This window comes from Furipterus horrens, unplaced genomic scaffold (assembly GCF_987537825.1).
Source record: "Furipterus horrens unplaced genomic scaffold, mFurHor1.1.pri manual_scaffold_9, whole genome shotgun sequence".
Classification (NCBI taxonomy): domain Eukaryota; kingdom Metazoa; phylum Chordata; class Mammalia; order Chiroptera; family Furipteridae; genus Furipterus; species Furipterus horrens.
In genome coordinates, this window is record NW_028327179.1 from 70,809,353 (window position 1) to 70,828,496 (window position 19,144).

At 40.2% G+C, this 19,144-nt stretch overlaps 1 protein-coding gene across 4 annotated transcripts in view; it reads left to right on the forward strand.

The window, feature by feature from the left end:
* Nucleotides 1-3,000: 3,000 nt before the first annotated feature.
* Nucleotides 3,001-19,144, forward strand: part of CAV1 (caveolin 1) — a 30,492-nt gene continuing 14,348 nt past the window's right edge. The window contains exons 1-2 of one of the 4 annotated variants that reach the window (XM_090287396.1): nt 3,001-3,114; nt 4,516-4,680. In XM_090287396.1, the coding sequence (XP_090143522.1) occupies nt 3,085-3,114; nt 4,516-4,680 (195 nt within the window). In that variant the 5' untranslated portion in view covers nt 3,001-3,084. Of the gene's footprint in view, nt 3,115-3,689; nt 3,836-3,955; nt 4,126-4,344; nt 4,410-4,515; nt 4,681-19,144 lie in introns of those variants that run through there. The other 3 variants (XM_090287397.1, XM_090287395.1, XM_090287398.1) reach the window with 3 other exon arrangements.

Below are 19,144 nucleotides of genomic sequence, written 5' to 3' on the forward strand. Positions count from 1 at the left end.
TGTATCACCTCATTAAATGTTCACAGCAGCCCTATTGGGTAGATGTAAATTATGTTTTTCATTTTACAAATTTAAAAAGCAGAGATAATTTAAAGAAACAGCATGAAAAGAATACTTTCTTAGCTACCTTAGTCAGAAAAAAGCTTTTTAAATATAGAAATAATTGTTTATTTGTTAAGAAAATAATTTTTTTAATCATTCAAAATGTCAAAATGGGAAGGCTCCAACCAAGGAAGATTCCAGTGGGGCCTTCAAGCCAGAACAGAAATAAGAAGGGATCAGGTGATAAACAAGTCTTATTCTATAAGACAGTATCTTTTCATGTATAAAATGGAAATTGTGGAAGAAGTATGGTAGGTATAGGAATAAGGCTGGAATGGAAGTTGGTGAATAGGGGTGACTAGGAGAAGGTGTATGAGGTGCTGATGGTCATAATTATGGTAAATATTCAGCTGAGCACACAGATTGTAAAAATAATGACATTTGTGTACTTGCATGTAAATAGTCTCTGTAGTGCACCCTACCTCCTCCCTTCTCACCCTTCCCCTAAGGGCACCCTCTCTCCCAAAAAGCCAGCAGCTAACCAGCAAGACTATAAGGCACAGCTCCAGAGCCAGGACCCAAGTCTGGAATGACTGCTGGGTGCCTCTACCATACTGGTTATTACTTTTTTTACATCACACACAGTGATAACTCTATTTATAATCCAAGCTATATTCCCTTTTATGAACTCATTAACAAAGGCACTTTTGGGCAGCCTCAGGCTTCCAAGTGTTGAGAAATGGAAAGATTCCTCCTTCTTAAAACCTTGATATCATTGTTAGTGATCAAACCTTAGATTCCTAATCCTAAAGTGGGAATTAGATGAAACCACCTGAAAGTAGGAAGAGGACCTAGGATGATGGGAACTGGAAGAGGAAGTTGTGGCATTGGGTAAGGCGGGCTTGAGAAGATGAGAGAACACAAACAGCAACTAGCATCACAATTTTGCTCTGAGTAGGCCCTTACTAGGCTAGGTAAGAATCCCATGTCCTGTAAGTTCTTAACAAATGCTAGTTATTTATCAACTTGAAAACATTCCATCACCCCCCCCCCAAAACTCCTTAAGAACAAATCATGTATTTAAACTTCAGTTTTTTCATCTCTATGATAGCTGGTTTGCAAAACCTGTGTCCTTTTTAGCTCTATATCTTTAGTTGCATATAATACATGAGCTGACCTTTAAGACTGTTTCTTTAAAAAAAAAAGTGCAAATGAGTCACCATTTACTCATATTTTAGTAAATGATTTGGAGAAAGTTATTAACTTGCCCCTAAGCCTAAAGTTATCTATGTGAGTATCAAAGAAAAATATTTTGTGTTTTTACATCATCTATTCATTTCAATTTTTGTATTATGCTAACAATATTTTTCTTCATCTTCTCTTTATTTCTCATAAAATTGGAGCTAATTCTCCAACTTGGCTATTATAACCACAATCGGATCTATTTCTCCTTTGTGCCAGCTTCTTGTTGAGGCAGGTTAGTGAAGATTTGTGGTTTTTCTTCTCATTAGGAATTCATATTGGCATTGACAATGCTTCACTGATTATTATCATTTTATGTGCTGCTGTTGATTCCACTTAGACATAAACTTTTTTAGCCAGGCAGTTTTCCTTCCTTTCAGTGCTAGTTAAGCATTCACTCACAGGCCTCCGCAGAAAGGCTGTTCCTTGCTGGAATGCAGCACATGCTCTCTCCCTGTTCCTGTTGACTTTTTTCACAGTCAAGATTACTCATCACAGCTGAAGATTGAAGAACAATAAATGGAAACTGGTTTCCACATTTTTCCATAGAACATAACCCCAAATGCTTTGCAGTCAACTTTTCTGAAGGAAGACTTAGATGAACAGTAATCTGTTAGCAATCATTAGAGGTAGACTAGGCACTACCTGACATGACCTTTTTCTAGCATATCATATTTGTTAACACACCATTTGTTCAAAGAATTTAGAAATGCAATTTGGCAGAAATAACGTTTAAAAAACAACTTTGGGAAGTTCTTCAGTATTCTAATGATGATTAGCCAGCATAATTAAAGCCATGCCAACATTTGTGACATTTTCCCTGCTATGTAGTGGCCTTTTTTGTACCCCCCCCCCATATGCCCTTTTCTAGATTGTCAGTGTTTTTGATGTAATATGTACCCTTTGGGGTACATTACCAACTTTTTTTTAATTTCAAGTCATAATTTGACTTTTGATTGCATATAGAAACTTAGAGAAAAAAATCCTTTACATTTTTGGATAGTAAATTTCCTTATTATAGCCCTAAAGTAAAAATGGTTGATTAATAAAATTATAGAAGATTTTAATATTTCATTTCTTAATTCAAATTTCTTAGGAGACATTTCAGAAGCGGTTGGGAAACATTAAATTATTCTGCATGCCTGCTTCCCCAAGTTTCCATCCATACAGACTAGATGCAAACCAGTGTCACACACGCACCCACGCAGATTCCTTCCTTGTGTTTAGATGTGAAATACAACTAAAGGTTCCGATCCATTTTTTTAAATCCTTCCTCTGTGAAACAGGGAGATAGCTGTGTTTTAGGTGGAGATGTAACGTGGGCCATGGAAAGAAATGGCTTAGAACAGGGCAGGATTCTTTCTAAAGCTCGGGCGCCCTTACTGGGCATCTATTTCTGCAGGCATGTCGGATCATTCCACTCCCCACGCCTGCTGGGATGATGCACTGAGAAAACATTCGCTTTCCTCAGGACGCCTCTCAGTGGTTCCTAGCTGAGAAAATGTTGCCCAAGCAGCCCAATGTGGGTGAAACGTTGTCTTATTGCTCTTTGCTCCCTGCAGGCACTCCCCGCCCCCTGCTGCCAGAGCTTTGGGGATGTGCCTAGACCCAGCACAGCGCACGTCCTGACCAACCCTGAACAGAACAAACCCTTGGCAGGTTGCCAGGAGGCTCCCTCCCAGCCACCGCCTCCCGCCAGCGCCTTTTTCCCCCTCCATACAATACAAGATCTTTCTTCCTCAGTTCACTTAAATCACAGCCCAGGGAAATCACACAACCTCCATCCAGCCACGGGCCAGCATGTCTGGCGGCAAATACGTAGACTCCGAGGTAGGCCTGGGTGAGTGCGAGCCGCCTCCGGGGTGTGCAGGGAATGCAGCTTCGCTATCTCCCTCTCCAAACGTTCCTACTGCCCTTCCTTACCCCAGCCCTCTTTCAGCTTTGGAGTACTCCTCCCGGCTGGCACTGCTGAGGAATGGGCCTGGGTGGGGAGGTGAAGAAGATACAAAAGTATTTTTTTTTTTTAAATTTTATTTGTTTTCCTATTGGGAAGGGACCCGGGAGGCCTTAAACTAGAGCGACACAGAAAAGCTGGTAGGGGTTATGAAGTTAGGTCTCCCTGACCGAGGACGCGGTTCCAGATGGGTTCACCAGGTGCTGCATTATTGCAGGACCTCCACAGTCCGGCCCTCGCCAGCTGGGAGGCGGGGAGCTGGATTGCTGGGTGGAAGGTCCTTCACCCGCTGTCCTAAGGACAGTCCCAGCGACCCCCCAAGCGGCGCCTGAAGCGGCTGGAGCGGGAGGCAGCGTGCGCAGTGTTTGCACTTTCCAAACCTCTTAGGCCACCTCAAGAACTCTTCCTGCATCTTGGCGCCTGGCAGGGGTGGTTGTAGAGGCACAGACCTCTCTTCACCTCCAGCTACTACCACCCCTTCCAACCACCCTCCCGCTCGAGTGTGGAAACCTCGTTTTCCCCAACGCAGGCGCCGTTCTGCCGGCCACAGGCCCGCAGCCTGGGAGTGACCTGAGGCTGGGTCGGGTAGTTCTGCAGGTGGGATATCATTCTAGGGAGTTAAGGGGATCTGACACTGGCTCTGCCCAGAGATGGGGGGCATGCCGGATTGTAACCACCAAGGGGTTGGGGGAACTGTGCAGGAACAAAAATGACAGACAGTGGAGGACGCGGGCAGGTGCCAGGGAGACACAGACCGGAGGCAACGAAATGGGGACATTACTTGTGTCGGAGGGCTCGAGTTGAATTTTGAGGATGAACCAGGAAGGATTATGGAGAGAGCTGGAATAGGGGCCGCGGATGAGAAGATAGAGCAGGCAGCACTCGGGGTGAGATTGGGGCTGGAGGAAAGTCAGAAGTCGGGTCCCATAGCTGCCGGGGTCTCGGCAGAGTACCGAGATCGAGGACGGCGCAGGGCGGGGACGGGGTTGGACTACACCAAGGAGTTTGCCCCGACCCCTGGCGGCGGGCTCTGGAGGCAGGACGTCCCTGCCTGGTAAGGAGGGGTGTGGTGTCTTCTCCCCGATCCTCTTAAAAAGCTTAAGGCGCCAAGGAGTTTACTGCGCGAGGAACCACTGCTGCTGAAGCAGTTAGTTCGATTTTGAGCCTGGAGGTTTGTTCCGCCTCCAGACTGACTTCTAATCACTTGTTTTTATTTTTGAAAATTTCTTCTGACCGCCGGTGCCACTCACCCTCTCCTGGCTGCCCGCCCTCTGCAGGGACACCTCTATACTGTTCCCATCCGGGAACAGGGCAACATCTACAAGCCCAACAACAAAGCTATGGCTGACGAGATGAACGAGAAGCAAGTGTACGATGAGCATACCAAGGAGATCGACCTGGTCAACCGCGACCCCAAGCATCTCAACGACGACATAGTCAAGGTAAGGTAAGGCGGCCATAGAGTAAGGGATGTCCCCAGAAGGGATGCTGTCAGGGCTGGGACAGCTCTCCTCTGGCGAACAGCCTGTGCATCTTTCTCTACCTTTCACGCGCACACACGCACACACACACACACAAACACACACACGCACACGCACACACATTTTCTGGGCTTGATGTGTGGGAGCTCCTGCCGTTGTCAGAAATGTCTCAAATCCCCTCCCCCCTGAGACTGGTTAGTACAGCTGGAATTTAGCTAACTTGAGTTATGTAGGCATTCATATATTTGCACTCTTCTGACAAATGAACCTCCTGATCGCAGCAACAGACAGACCCTCCCTCGGAAGGGTGAAATGGTTATGCTACAGGTCACCCTCTCTCCATTCCCAGGTTGAAAGTCTAGAGAAGGGTGGTGCCCACTGCCCAAAGAATTAAAGCAACAGTAAGGTCATTTCATAAGGTCTTGTGCCAAAGGTGAAAGCTGAAATACAGAGTGAGCATGTCCCCTTAGCTAAAATTAATTTGAAGTGATTTTCTTAAAAATAATAAAGTGAGTAGAAATGCTTTCAACTGAAGATTAAGATTATACAAATATATATACATATATAACCATGTATGTCCATATATATGAAGGGTATTTTAACTGGAAAAACATGGCACTTGTGCACAGTTAAGCAAAATTACAAAATCAAAACTAATGTGCACCTCTTGATTTCTCCTACAGATATCTCTAGCTAGATGTGGGAAGTTGTTTCTTTAGTTACTACCTGGGTCAGCTTTCCCTGAGCTAATGGGACATTCTTGTTGGAATTCCTTTTAATACTTTCAGGATATACTTGGTGAGATTAAAAACAGATTAATTGAACAGGTTTGGGGTCAAACTTAGATCTGACTTGATGGCCAGTTTTTAAAAAATTTTATTATGTTATTCAACTTTGATCCTTTTAACAAATCAAGTCAGAGGAATTAATTGTATAAACTCACCTAGATTGTGAAGTCATGGGCGGGTGTGAGCCATTTCTTTGAGGGGCCAGGAGAGCCAAGGCAAGTTCTGGTCTGGAAGATAGAGTGTGAAGGCCCAGTTCTGACAACCTCAGAGCAGTCAACAGAGTGGATGAACAATTTCCACCTACCAAGCCTCCTATCCATCGATGGAAGAAGTTATAGTTCAGAGACTGTTCACATTTATAAATAATATGTTCATAAGGAGAGCAATTTAACCTGTAACTGGAAGGAAAATGTAATTGTCAGGATTGACTCTTTTGGCTTGCTGGTGAAGGAAAAAGGAAAACTGGAACACTAGCAAGTTTTTCTACTAGCCATATTATGGAATATTTAAAAACAGCAGCGATAACAAAAGTAGTTTATAAACTGAAAATTAGAATTGCTGAAAACTATTTACTAAAAACATTACCTTAAAAGGGATAAGAACATTTTTGGTTTTTTCCCTTCTGTAGCTTTGGACAAGGAGAGATGCCAGGAAAAGAGGCAGACTTCAGAAAGGGCTGGCTCTGCTGGAGTCTCGTTGTTGTTCCACCACAGTGTGAGTGGAGTTCCTGGAGCAAGCAAACCTTCCAGATGAGTCAGAGAAGCTGGTAGTGTTGATGTGGGTCTCCACACATAGCATGACTAAGTTGAGAAAGAAAGGCCTCCTGGGAAAAGGAACTTCAACACAGATGGAAAAAAGGCATAATGGGCTTAGAGGAAATGGCAGTTTACAAAATAGCATTTCAAAGAGCAATTAAAGAAATTAAAAGGAAGAATTAACACAATCTTCTGCTGGCATAGAGAAAGCAAACCCTGCCCACTTGCACATAGAACTGTGAGGAAACCAAGACAGTCAGAGAAATCCACCTTGAGAAGAATTTGGTAGGGCCACTTATTCAGATGCCTCTCTTAGAGAGGGCTTCAGAATTCGTTGCAGAGAGACCCAGAGTTCTGTCTGCCTCTAGGCCTGATGAAGGGAGCCTATACCCTACAGAAACTCCTAGTATATAAAATATTTCTGAGTCTAAGCACAAACATAATGACAGAAACAGGGATATCCTTCCCATGTTACCATGACAGTAAATAACAAATTTTACTTTGATGGCATAAGCTTCTTAAAATAGTAAAACATCCAAAGCTTTGCAGTTAATGCATGGCAGCTTAAAACTTCATGTGATAATAAAGAAACAGTGATCAATTTAATCTACTATTAAAGGTACCAAATCAGGTAAGTTCTGTTCTAAAGGCAAGCAGCTCTGTAAAAGCAGCTCTGTCCAATCCTGTAATCACTAGTCACTTTAAATTTTAATTTAAAGTAAGTTATGAAACATAAAATTTTAAATTCATTTCCTCAGTCACATCAGCTACATTTAGAGTTCTCAACAGCTGAGGCTAGTGGGTACCATACCAGATAACACAGATACAGAGTATTTCCATCCTTATGGAAATCGCTATTGGACAATGCCAGACTAGAGTATTCCCTGCATTTTATATAGGCTCCTATACCAAGTTTAGAAAAATAACTCTAGATAAAGAAGAAATTGAACTCTGATATACAATGTGAGGAACAGCGTAGTGTTATCTGCACAGTATCCTTTCAGTTCCATAAAATAGCTATTTAGGGAGGGAAAGAACTCACAAGCTGGTGTATAATGAATCTGTATTTCAGAAAGGTGGAGTTTTATCATCCATTCCACTGATGACAATGACATAAATTAGTCTGTACCATTTAGTTCCCTGAATTTGTTTCTTATCTTACTAAAGGCGTGCTGCTTCATATTGTGAGATATCTGTATAGACATTTATCAAAAAATGGTGGGCTGTGAGTGCTTTTTAAAATTTCTTCCAATTAAAATGCTCACAACTTCAGATCTTTCATTCTCCCTCCAAAATTTCTGTCTTCTTACATTCATATTTTCATTCATATGTTTATTATGAATGTATTTGGAATGTCTACATAAATAAAATGGCTTCAGATTTATTATTCTGATATCACATTAGCTATCAATCAATTCACTTATTAAATAGTTATATACTAAACTAAAAACTGTGTTACCTACTACAAAGAGTAATTACTAAAATAAAATAAGTCCTAGAAATCACAATGATTAAAGTTATGAGACAAGAGGCATACAGATGAAAAGTTTAAAAAAAAATACACAAACACAATATTACAACAGTAAGTTACTGCCAGATGATAACTTGGTAACTAATGGAGTGTTTTCCTTTTTTTCTTTTCTTTTCTTTCTTTCTTTTTTTTTTTGCCTTGATTGCAAGGAAACATATAACTAGATTTTAAGTTTCATTAGAGTATGTTACTTATTCTCTCCCACATATGGATTTGAATTTTCACTTTATTTTTCAACTGGCACACTATTTTATGTGGTTACTATCTTAAGCTCTCTTATCATAATTTTGGAAATAGACCAAATATATACTACAATAAATCATAAGTAAGTAGTATTGAATATTGCATAATAAAAAAGTTTTTTAAAAAGTGAAAGTGTTAATTATCCTGATCTTGGTAGTCCTTCTACAATGTAGATATATATCACATTTTCACATTATATTGGTATTAAGTGTTAGGGAGACCCAACTATAGATAGGACAGTAGGGAGTAAGAAGAAGGATGCATTAGAGATAACTTAATGAAGAAAAGCAGGAAGGAGATGCAATCTTGAGTGTGTCATAAAGGACAGATGGAACATAAATAGCTGAGAAAAGCAGAGGAGAACATTCTAAATGAGCAAAGCATGGAAATGGGAATACCTCCCTCAGAACATTAGCCTGGAATGTTTAATAGCACATTTTGATTGAAATTAGAGTTCATGTGACAGATAGTAGGTCATAAAGCTGAAAAGATTCCTTGTGGCCAGATGGTAGAACCCTGAATCCAGTGTACCTGACAAGTTTAGACTTGATCAGGTCAGCAGTGAGAAGCCAAGAAGACCTCAAGCATGAGGATGGCATGCTGAAGGTGGGCATTTTGGAAAATGACTGGTTAAGGTACATGATGTAATAAAACATAGCCAGTCTGGATGAGTAGAGAACAGTTACAATGTGATTGCATAAAATGAAGACAGTATGTAGTGACATTGGGGATATAAAACCACATAAGCATCAAGTGACAGAATTTTAGAATTAGAAAGGAACATAATGATTATACCAGGCTAACTTCCAATTCTTCTTTTTTAACATTAGAAGAAATTTAAGGGCTAAAGAAGTTTAAATTTTTTATCCATGTTTTCACATAGTTACTGTTCAAAAAGATATTTTGAAATGTATCACAACAAAAGAATAGACAAGATTGTGTGATTCTCATGAACCATTGTTATGAGGGGAGAAATGAGTTGAGATGATTTTGATATCCTCTCTGAGACAAATCAAACATCTGAGGGAAGATCTTTGTTGGAAAATAAAAATATGCATTTGTAACTACCCATAAAGCTTGAAGGTAACTATTCTAAATATACACAAAATGTTTTTAGCAGTCAAGAAAAGGCATGCACATGGTAGTCAGATCTGTTCTGTTTTCAAAATAACAGCCTCTGTGATGCTTTTCAACTGGAGAGCATTCTACAGTGATTGATGGTTAATATCAATATAATGCAAATTTTTAAGTTTATTTGATATACTTATAATAAAATCATAAGATTTAAAAGATCAAATTGTCTCAAAGAACTCAGCACCATGGTAATGCTCTCTTCTGTTGGGACTTGTATCAGCTTTGCTTGTTTGTTTAGTTAGGAGTCAGTTTCACAAGATGGTGAGTGATATTCTGCCACAAAGGAGATCATGCATGGAATTTAGAATCCCCAGCTTATAAAAGAGCATTATAGTCATCTTTGGTGGCAAATTATTCTCACATCACTGAGCAAAGAACTATACTAAAGTGGGGGATATTATTCATTCTTAAGCATCTGAAACACTTTCAAGTTCAGCCAAGAGTGATATACATTTTAAATACTTATTGAAAGTCTCTTCTATGTCTTAATTGTGGTAAAAAATTGTTGAAAAATTAGCTCAATTTTGGTTCTAACTAAAAAGAATATTATATTGTTTAAGACAAGATACATCAAATATCCTTGAATTGTGAAAAAGTTCATTATGTGGGTAATTCTCCCAATTAACAGCAGTGTTGGCTACATTTTAAAGGGGCTCAAAATAAGAATAGCTGCAATAGTAACAGTATCTGGAAAGTCCAATAATTTCAAAAACCACCTGCTTATGCAGCCTGCTCACTTGGGTCTATAAACATAACAGACACTTTCATATTCCAAGTGAAACTGCCTTTTATTTATTTTATCATTAATTTTTATCCTCACCTGGGGACATTTTAAAATTTCTTTTAGAGAGAGAGAAAGGAAGAGAGAAACATTGATGCAAAAGAGAGGCATTGATTGGTTGCCACCCTGACCAGGAATCAAACCTGCAACCTTTCGGTTATAGGATGACCCTCCAACCAACTGAGCCACACCAGCCAGGGCCCAAATGAAACTGTTTTTCAGTTTGCTCTAGCTTCTCTAGGATGAAATGGTCAGTGAGAACTGGTCTTTAGGAGAATGGGGTTTTGGTCACCTGTAGGGTTCTAGACCATTTCATGATTCAACAGGTGAGGGTTGCAGTTGGGAAAAGGGCAGGGCTGCTATTACCATACAAAGATAGTTTATGCAGAAACACACTCTTTCTTCTTCCACATTCTGGACCTTGTATATATTTTATGTTGTTGCTGTACACAAATATCCCAGAGAAAAGTTTGCATACTATACTTTTTTTAAAAAGAAGTTTTTTAAAAATAAGCTCTCAGCCCCTAGAAATATCCCTAACACACAAGTACTCAAAGGCACTCTGACAGAGTGAAAAAAAGTATTGTGCCAAGATAAGAAAAGATATTTTTGTAACTTTTGCAACTTTTTTCTCTAAAATTGGAATGTGATGATTCTTAAATATGCAGGCACAAAATTCTCTTTCTTCAGCAGTCAAAAAATCCATGCATATAAGTAATCAGATCAGTTGGCTTCAGCATAAGGACCTAATGCTTTTTGTGGTCTCTTTCAACTAGAAAGCTTCTAGTAACACTAATGTGGAACTGGACACCAAAGAAGGAAGGGTGAACGATGTTAGGGCAATAGATTTGTCTTCTTCAGTAGTCCCAGAGAATTTGGCTTATAAAGAGGAAGCAAACTTGTTCAGTCAATAAAAGCTAATAAACACCAGCCCTAAAAATATTTTGGGCAAGCTACTTTGTTTCTATGTTTCAATTTCTCCAATTATAAAGAAAAGAATGAGAGTCATCCTCATATAATAGTGTTCTCCCCACACCAATGCTATTCACCTTTCAACAAATCATTATTATACATCTACTATTGTGTGTCAGGGGCTACAGTAAGGAACAAGGTATATAGGAGCACTGCCCAGTGTGTGTCTTTAGGAATATGTACTTCTTCTGCTGTGAAAAAAAAAAAAAGACCAATAAGAGACATCTTCTCAAGTTTCCATAAAGAAAACAGGATACACTTTATATCTGAAACATCAACATGTTCCCATAAGAGGCAGGAAATATCTATCTTTTGCAGGTGAAAATCTGTTCTACCAGTTAATTCCAGGGTTTATGGCTGTCTTCTTGCCTTTCTTTATGCAGTTTCCTTTGAAAACTTCGCTGAAATTCCTTCAGCAAATTCTGCTATCTGTTTAAACCTTATAATCTTCTGGGTTTAGTTCAAAGAATGCCTTATCTCTAATGCCTTGAATTGTTCCTGAGCTGGTAAACAAAGCCTGAGCAAAATAAGAAACATATTTTTAAAATAATTTGCCCCTGTTTTGGTTCTATAATAATTTAAATTAAATTATGGATGATATTTAAATTTTCTAATATTCTCTCTTCCTATATTGGTATTCAATTTCTGATATTCTTGTTGAAAATTTGAAATTTTTAGTCTCTTTACAAATCCAGGCTTGGCTGAGCATCAGAATCACCAGAGAAATTTTTTAACAGATACCTGGGCAGATTACAGATCCATTAAATTAACAGTTCTAAGGATGGACCTAAGGATCTGCATTTTTCAAAACCCCCTAGGTGATTACATTTATGAAGTCAGGTTTAGAAGTAATTGTACTCAAGGTTGGTTTAAAGATATACATCCTGGATGGTTCCACCTAAAATACCAGATGAATCATGCTCTATAGCTCCAGATGTTCTTCCTGCCAGAATACTTGAGTGTCAGCCAGTTTAAACCACGCCAGGGAGTTTTGAAACACCATAGAGGATTCCCAAACCAACAATGCTGAATGGTCCTTCATCCCTTGAAGCCATATGGGCTTACAACCAACTGCAAGGTCATATGTCCTAAGTTGTCATATAGCCTAAGTTATCCCATATAAACCATATAGGCCAGTTAATACTGGCTAGCCCTGAGTAACTATTAACATTGTCCCTTTTCATGCTCAGAAATGCTCCCATTTGTAAGAAAAAAGTTACTTAGTCACAAATAGATTGGCAATAACGTGTCACTGACTTCTATGCTGGGAATGTATTGGTAGTCCCTACATACCCTATTTTTTAGCTAAATGGACAGAATTTCCACATTCCAGACATGTTGTGCTTTTCTTTCCTCTCCATTCTTCAGTGTCACGTCTCTCTTGCCCTTCATCACAGGCATCAAGCTGCAGTAAAACTTGGAGGAGGACCTCTTAACTGCCAAACTACTCTACCCCCAGACTTTAGTTTCATTCCTTGCAACACAGGGTTAATAAAATGTACATCTTTCCATCACAACTTTTGTCAACTACTCAAAGATTAAAATGTTTAAAATAGTTTAAACTATTTTTCAATTATTTCAGGATATGAAAAAAAAAGCATGCTTTCACATGAACCATTGTTTAGGGTGGAGGAAGTGCTTTTTAATTTTGTCTTAAAGGAAATCTGCATGATCCATGTACTAGGCAGCTACCAGGGGAATTAACTGGTAGAACAGATTTACACCTGCACAAAATACATATTTCCTGCCCCTCAAAGGAACATGTTGATGTTTCAGATATAAAATACATCTTGTTTTCTTTATTGAAACTTGAGATGTCTTTTATTGGTCATTATGTCATGGCAGAGGAAGTAAATATCCCTAAAGACACAATTGAGCTTCCCCTTAGCCATTGTGCACTGTTCAGGTAATTAAGAGCCAGACATTTTTAATTTTGTGGAGGCAAAATACATTTTGATTGTGTATATATGTGCTTAATCTCATAGCAATTTAACACTAACATTTTTAAAAGGTTCATTCAATATGTAAACTTTTTCTGTCCCTAGCAAGGACATTACAATACAAATGGACATTGATAGAATCTATGTAAAAAGATAAAGGGCATCTAGAGATTGCACTAGGTCATCTCATGTATGTTGCAAGTATCAAATACAATTACATTTTCTCATTTACAATGATTAACTGGAAAAGATGCTGATCTCTGGACCCAAGTCTTAAGAAAGTAGGAGATTGGGAGGAAAAGAAGCAAAGATAAAGAAAAATCCACCTGCCACCTGATCTGTGCTGGACTGGACTTGCACATGCAGACTCCAGGATTCCACGCTCATTGCTTTGCACAGTGCTGCCATGGTTATGATGTGATCAGGCTCAGGCATTGACTGAGTATTAACTCACTACTCTTGCTCCCAAGAGGTTTAGAGTTTATCAGGGAAGCACACATGTAAACACATCTGCATGAGGTCATGTAACTAAGGGACAGGCCAGAATTGGGCACAAAAAAGAGAATTCTCAGTTGTCTCCAAAGCCAAATGCATGTTCACCAGGCACTGGGGGCAGCAAAGAGGTCCCTGTTTTGGTCCAGAAGGAAGAACAGCAGAAGCAGAAAGGCCCAGAGACCTGAGGGGTTTTGGCATGTTTTGGGCACCCATGGCAGGTCAATGAGCCAGATCAAGGGACACAAATGGGAGCCAGATCAGCAGGGCGTTTGTGCCCCACCAAGGCATTTGTCACCTTGTAGTCCACAGCAACTCACAAAGGTATTTTTAGACCAGGAGGTGACCTGATGAGACATAGCTTATACTAATTAAAAGACCTAACTTCAATGCAATGGGGCAAATTAAGTGGTGCTCAATGTACAGGTAGAAGTGAAACTAGAGAGAGGCCCCTTTCTCCAGCACTTCCTAAGGCTAGCTTGGTGCCACAGATTACTTACTCCTCCAGTGGTCCTTTGAAGAACGTACTATTGTTATTATCCACAATCATATTCATTTTTCCAATAAGGGAACTCAGGCTTAGCCATTTGTTTAGGATTACACAGGTAGGAGGTGAGAGAGGTAGAGTTCGAATCCAGACAGTGAGACATCAGGGCCCAGGTTCTTCAGCACTGTGCTACAGTGCCTCTCTAATAATTGACCATGATCTGAGCAGATAGTGGTGTCTCCATAGTGTCAAAAAAAGATGATGGTTTTCTTACAGTGGGTGGGCAACATTTGGCAAGAGGAATTCCAGAAGTGATCTGTTTTGGGAATGATAGGCCTGCAGTTCTAATCTAGATCCTGGCAAGCGGGGTGGGGAAGGGGTGAAGGACCAATATAAGATGAAGGTAAAAGCCCAGACTTCAAGAAATGCAGATGCTGGGTGAATTCACAGCAAAGCAGGAAGGGTCAAGTCCCAAAGACCAGAAGTGGGGTACAAAGTGAAATGTGGTTTCAGTGATTAGAAATGGAACATGCTGTCAGAACCAGACAAGCTGTAATGCTAGCTTGTGTTGAATTGCCTGAGTCTTGAAAGCACCCTGATTGCCTATGTCTGCCACAGCACCCGAGGTGCAGCTGATCCTGCCTGAATGTGGGCAAGTGTCAGAGAATGAAGCAGGTCCTGACAGGCACTTGGTAACAGTTTTATTTAAGGTTCTCAATTTGCCTGTTGGATTTCTACAGTCAATTGTACCATTACAGCAACATGTTATAAAAACAGGAAACAATTGAGAAAAACCTTAGTTTTATGCTAGTGGAAGAAATGCTTATTTAATCCTGAAAGTACTTTCTTTAAGGCTTCCCCTCTAGTTATTACATACTTGTTCTCAAAAGCAAATGCCAGGAGTAAGGAATAGACTTAACAGTGCTTTAACAAGACATCATTAATCTCTCAGAGCAATTAAAATGTTCTGTCAGCCATGGCTTTTCTATATCATTAGCAGTAATAATATAAAGCTGGAAATGGGCATTCCAAAATATGTCAAGGAAATGTGTCAAGGAAATGGAATTGCATTCATTAGATTTAGTCACCAATTATTTTGGTTAGGTCAACAGAGCATCAGACTTACTAGTAAGGAAAGAAATTATTCACCAAACTATTTGGGGTAAGCCTCTCTCCTACTCTAGTTATAAAGGTAGTAATGAGAGTCATCCTCAGATACCATGCCTCCCAGAAAGGCCATTCAACAAATATTTAGGAAGTACCCGGCAGCCAGCAGGGAACATGCCAGAAGTCCTACTGCACAGGACCCAGCCTGACAGAATCACAGCCACCCACCGAGGCTCACTCAGAAATCCCAGCTTCTCTCAGCCTTCCCTGACCACCCTCATTGGAATCAGTCATCTCTTCTTTTGGCTTCCACCACATATTGTTTTTGTTTTTATTTTAGCATGTATCAAAGCCTTCTAAGTATTCTGCTTCTCTTTCCCCAAGTCTCTCTCCTCACTTCTCTTCCCACTTCTTGCCTGAGTCTCTCAAAGCTGCCCACTGCCAACCCCCAGGGCCCCCCACTGAGTCTGCCATTAGGAAAATAGATGCCAAATTGAATAGGCTGACAAAATCTGAAATTCTTCCTTGAGTAACTGAAGATCTCCTCCAAGTGAAAAGACAGTGAAATTTATTATTGAGTGTCTTCCATTTTTCTATAAAAGCCACACTTAAAATCTAAGAAAAAGCATATCCAAATACATAATTAAAAAATTCAAAACATTCACTCTATTTACTAACATAAAGAAAAAACATGTTCTAATATGTATATACACTTATTGAAATTTTTGTTTTAATCTTCATTTTGAGAAGGACAGAAATACCTGTCTTCTATGGCAACTCAGGGCCTGGAGGATAAGGCTAATTTCCTAAGTATCTTGGAGCCAGGGCAGGCAAATTCCCAGAATGCCAAGAGATGCCATCTGCTGACTGGCATTGCCCTTTGGGGCCAGAAGTGTAAAAGCTACGAGTTGGTTCTCAGGCCCCATAAGAACTCCCCTGCCAAAAGAGATGTCAAATGACTCGCTGTTGGACCTCTCCCTGTGTGTTCCCAGACAATGGCAAGTATCAGAGTAATGTCGAGGTCAGGAGACATCCCTGAAAAAAATCCAAAATCTCCAGGCCTGAGGGAGACAACAGCTTTGAGAATCTTCCTGCTTTTTGACTTTACCACTTCCAGATATTAAGGACACAGAGCTCTGAGATTTTACTAGCTGGGAGGTGATGACCATTAATTCACTATTCCAACAACATAAAAGTTTCTTTGTATCTCAGAGGTGGCCTCTCATACATTTCAGATCCCTTCTACAGAAAAAAAGAAACATTCAAAATACTTAAGTGTCTCTAAAAAGTCAGATATTCACTTCATTATTGATGTCTGTCCCAAGTGTAGTAACTGCTACCTCCTTTTTCAAGCATGTTTCTTTCTCTCATCTCCTATGAGAGGAGTTGGATTTACTGTAATATGTATAAAAATAAGAATTGTCAATTTTACTCCAAATAACTTACCTATCAACAAGCTAAGTATAGGAAATCAGGATCAGGGTTCGGTTAATAGATAGGACTAAGAAATAGCTATCAGGAGAGGGTGATGATGTGCAGTGTGAATTTCAGGTGTGACTGGCATTGAAGATACAGCTGGGACCACAGTCGTTGACTCTTAATATTTTATCAAGACTGGAATGAACAAGTTAGGAGAACTCTCAACTTACAAACGACACCAATTACAATGACTTCGTTAGCATCTGTGATAAAAATAACATCAAAGTGATTTTGACAGATTGCAAATAGCCCATAAAAATAAGATAAATACCCATACTAAGTAAGGTAATATTTTATGAGCAGAAATAAAACAGCGATATTAAGTAAGAAATAAATAGGTAAATACATAAAAAATAAGAAAATATCAAGAAAGGGTTGTCAGCCCTGTGGGAGCTCATGATGTGGAAAACCAAGGTGCCTGGTGAGCACAATGGACACAGAAGCCCCTTGTAATAATTCCACAGCTTCCAAGACACTAAGATCTCCAGGATGGAAATCACTATTGTAAACTCATCCTTAATACCCCTTGAGCAATAGGGGATCCAAACTAAGTGACCATTAAACATCTCAATAATTTAATGATATTTTATACGAAGCATAATGAATGTAATCAAAAGGACAATATGATTAAAAGAAATGTCATATGCAAGATTCTCAATTTGCTATTGGTCAGACATTAAAAAATGGGTTCCTGTTTTGATCATATGAAGGAAGTAGATAGAGATGCTGGAAAGAGCCAAAGGAAGGAGATAAGGGGTGAAGAGAAAACCCCAGGCATGGCTGGAGAGGGACTGTTCTGCCTGGATGATTTGTTAGAAGAGTTGAAAGGGAACATGGAATGACAACTGCTATGGTTATTGCCAGTTATTTATGAGGCTTACAAGAAAAACACTGCTCAGACATAATCACCACTCAGACAAGGGAAAAGGAGGAAGGGCTGTACTGTTTTGTTTTGTTTTGTTTTAAGTGCTAATTTACATGGGAGAAGAAATACCAATTAATGAGTGGTTAATCCTAGAACTGTGTCACACAAGGATCTTTTTGTAATAGTTGTGTGTTAAATCCCTTACTTGTCTGTGTAACTTCTCCATTCCTTCCACTTCTACAATTACAACTTGGTATATAACAACACTGACACACAGCATAGGCATAGGCATATATATGAACACTTTCCTCTATTCCTGCAAGATACCTGGCTTGTTTGGGGGCAAAGAGGAATTTATATGGCAGCTCAACAGTGGTAGAGAATGCAAGTAGTAAACATCTGGAAGTAGAACCCTGCAAAATGCATGCATTGTATGTACCAAAATGTCAGTATGAAACATTATCTTTATGGCAAGTCTACCCATCCACTCCGGGCCCTGGCTGGTTTAGCTCAGTGGATTGAGCGTCGGCCTGCGAGCTAAGTGTCGCTGGTTCGATCTTCCAGTCAGGGCACATCAGAGAAGGAAAACTCTGACTCCAAAAAACCTCCGCTGCCTTGCGGCATACCTCTTATGGGGAAAGGCTAAGGGAGTAAACCCCGACAGAAAATCCGGAGCCGGAGTCCCTAAGGTGGTTTGATGTTGTAGTCAACACCGGCAACTCCTGCGGCGCACCTGAAGCCAAGCTGTATCGACTCCGTCTTTCCCTTGGACCCTTCAGCTGCGAAGAGAGGGGGTGTCTGCTGCATGGGCAACAGCAGACCCTCCATATCACCCTGCCCAGGCTCTGTAGCTTCAGCTCCACTGGAGAGGACACTCCAGCGTCATCGCAAGATGTCGATTCAACACGGGAGGAGACAGATACCGTGTCACTCCCGAGTCGGACTGCACAGCCATTCTCGGCGGTGCAGATAGACACTTAAGAAGCTACACCATCGTCTCTCGAGATGGACGGCTGCCGACGACCCATCCACTCCCTGCTACACATTGCATATTCACACAATTTTGCAGCTTGTATAAACCCCTATTGTGATTTAAACTCACAAGAGAGTGATTTATGCAAAGGGTGGCTGCTTTGTGCCATTACAAATATTACTTTCTGGAACTCTGATGTAGCAGCAGCATAAGACAGACTTTGTATGTGAGATAAATCTCATGTCACTATGTAATCCAGTCCTTTTGTTTCTCCCTTTCTTTTCTCATTCTTGCTGTTCCCCAACAAGAATATCACCTGGTTAGAGTGTCAAAATGTCATCAGCACCTCCCTTTTCCTACCTTGGTTCATGGTTTAGGCATACTAGGAATGGAGCTGACAACATTCCCCCGTTTTTTTGGTGCAGCAAAATTCCTGTGTTGCCAATGCATGCAAGAAGCTTCACTGGACCTAGGAACAAGCAAGTATTCTTCATTTCTCCAGTGCCTGGCACAGATAAGAGACCCCAAGTCACTGAGAAGTGCTTTACTAATGCCAGTCACTCCTCAGAACAGGTGGGGAAACTAAGCCTCAGAGGAAGCTTCCAAGACTCTAAAACTAAAGGTCACTTTGGGCCTTGGAAAAGTCACCATACCCTCTAGACAGCAGTTTCTTCATCTAGAGTAATCTAGAAGTTGAACTTTAAGATCTCTTAGTCACTTTCATTTCTGAAGTCTTTGATTCTGACTGACCAGTATTCATAAAAGAAAGGAAGTCTATAAAAGACTCTCTTCCTAGACTTTACCAATTGGCATTCTCATTCTTAATATTCAGGCTATTGGACTTAAATAATCTTGAAATACTGAGCTGTCAATGGATG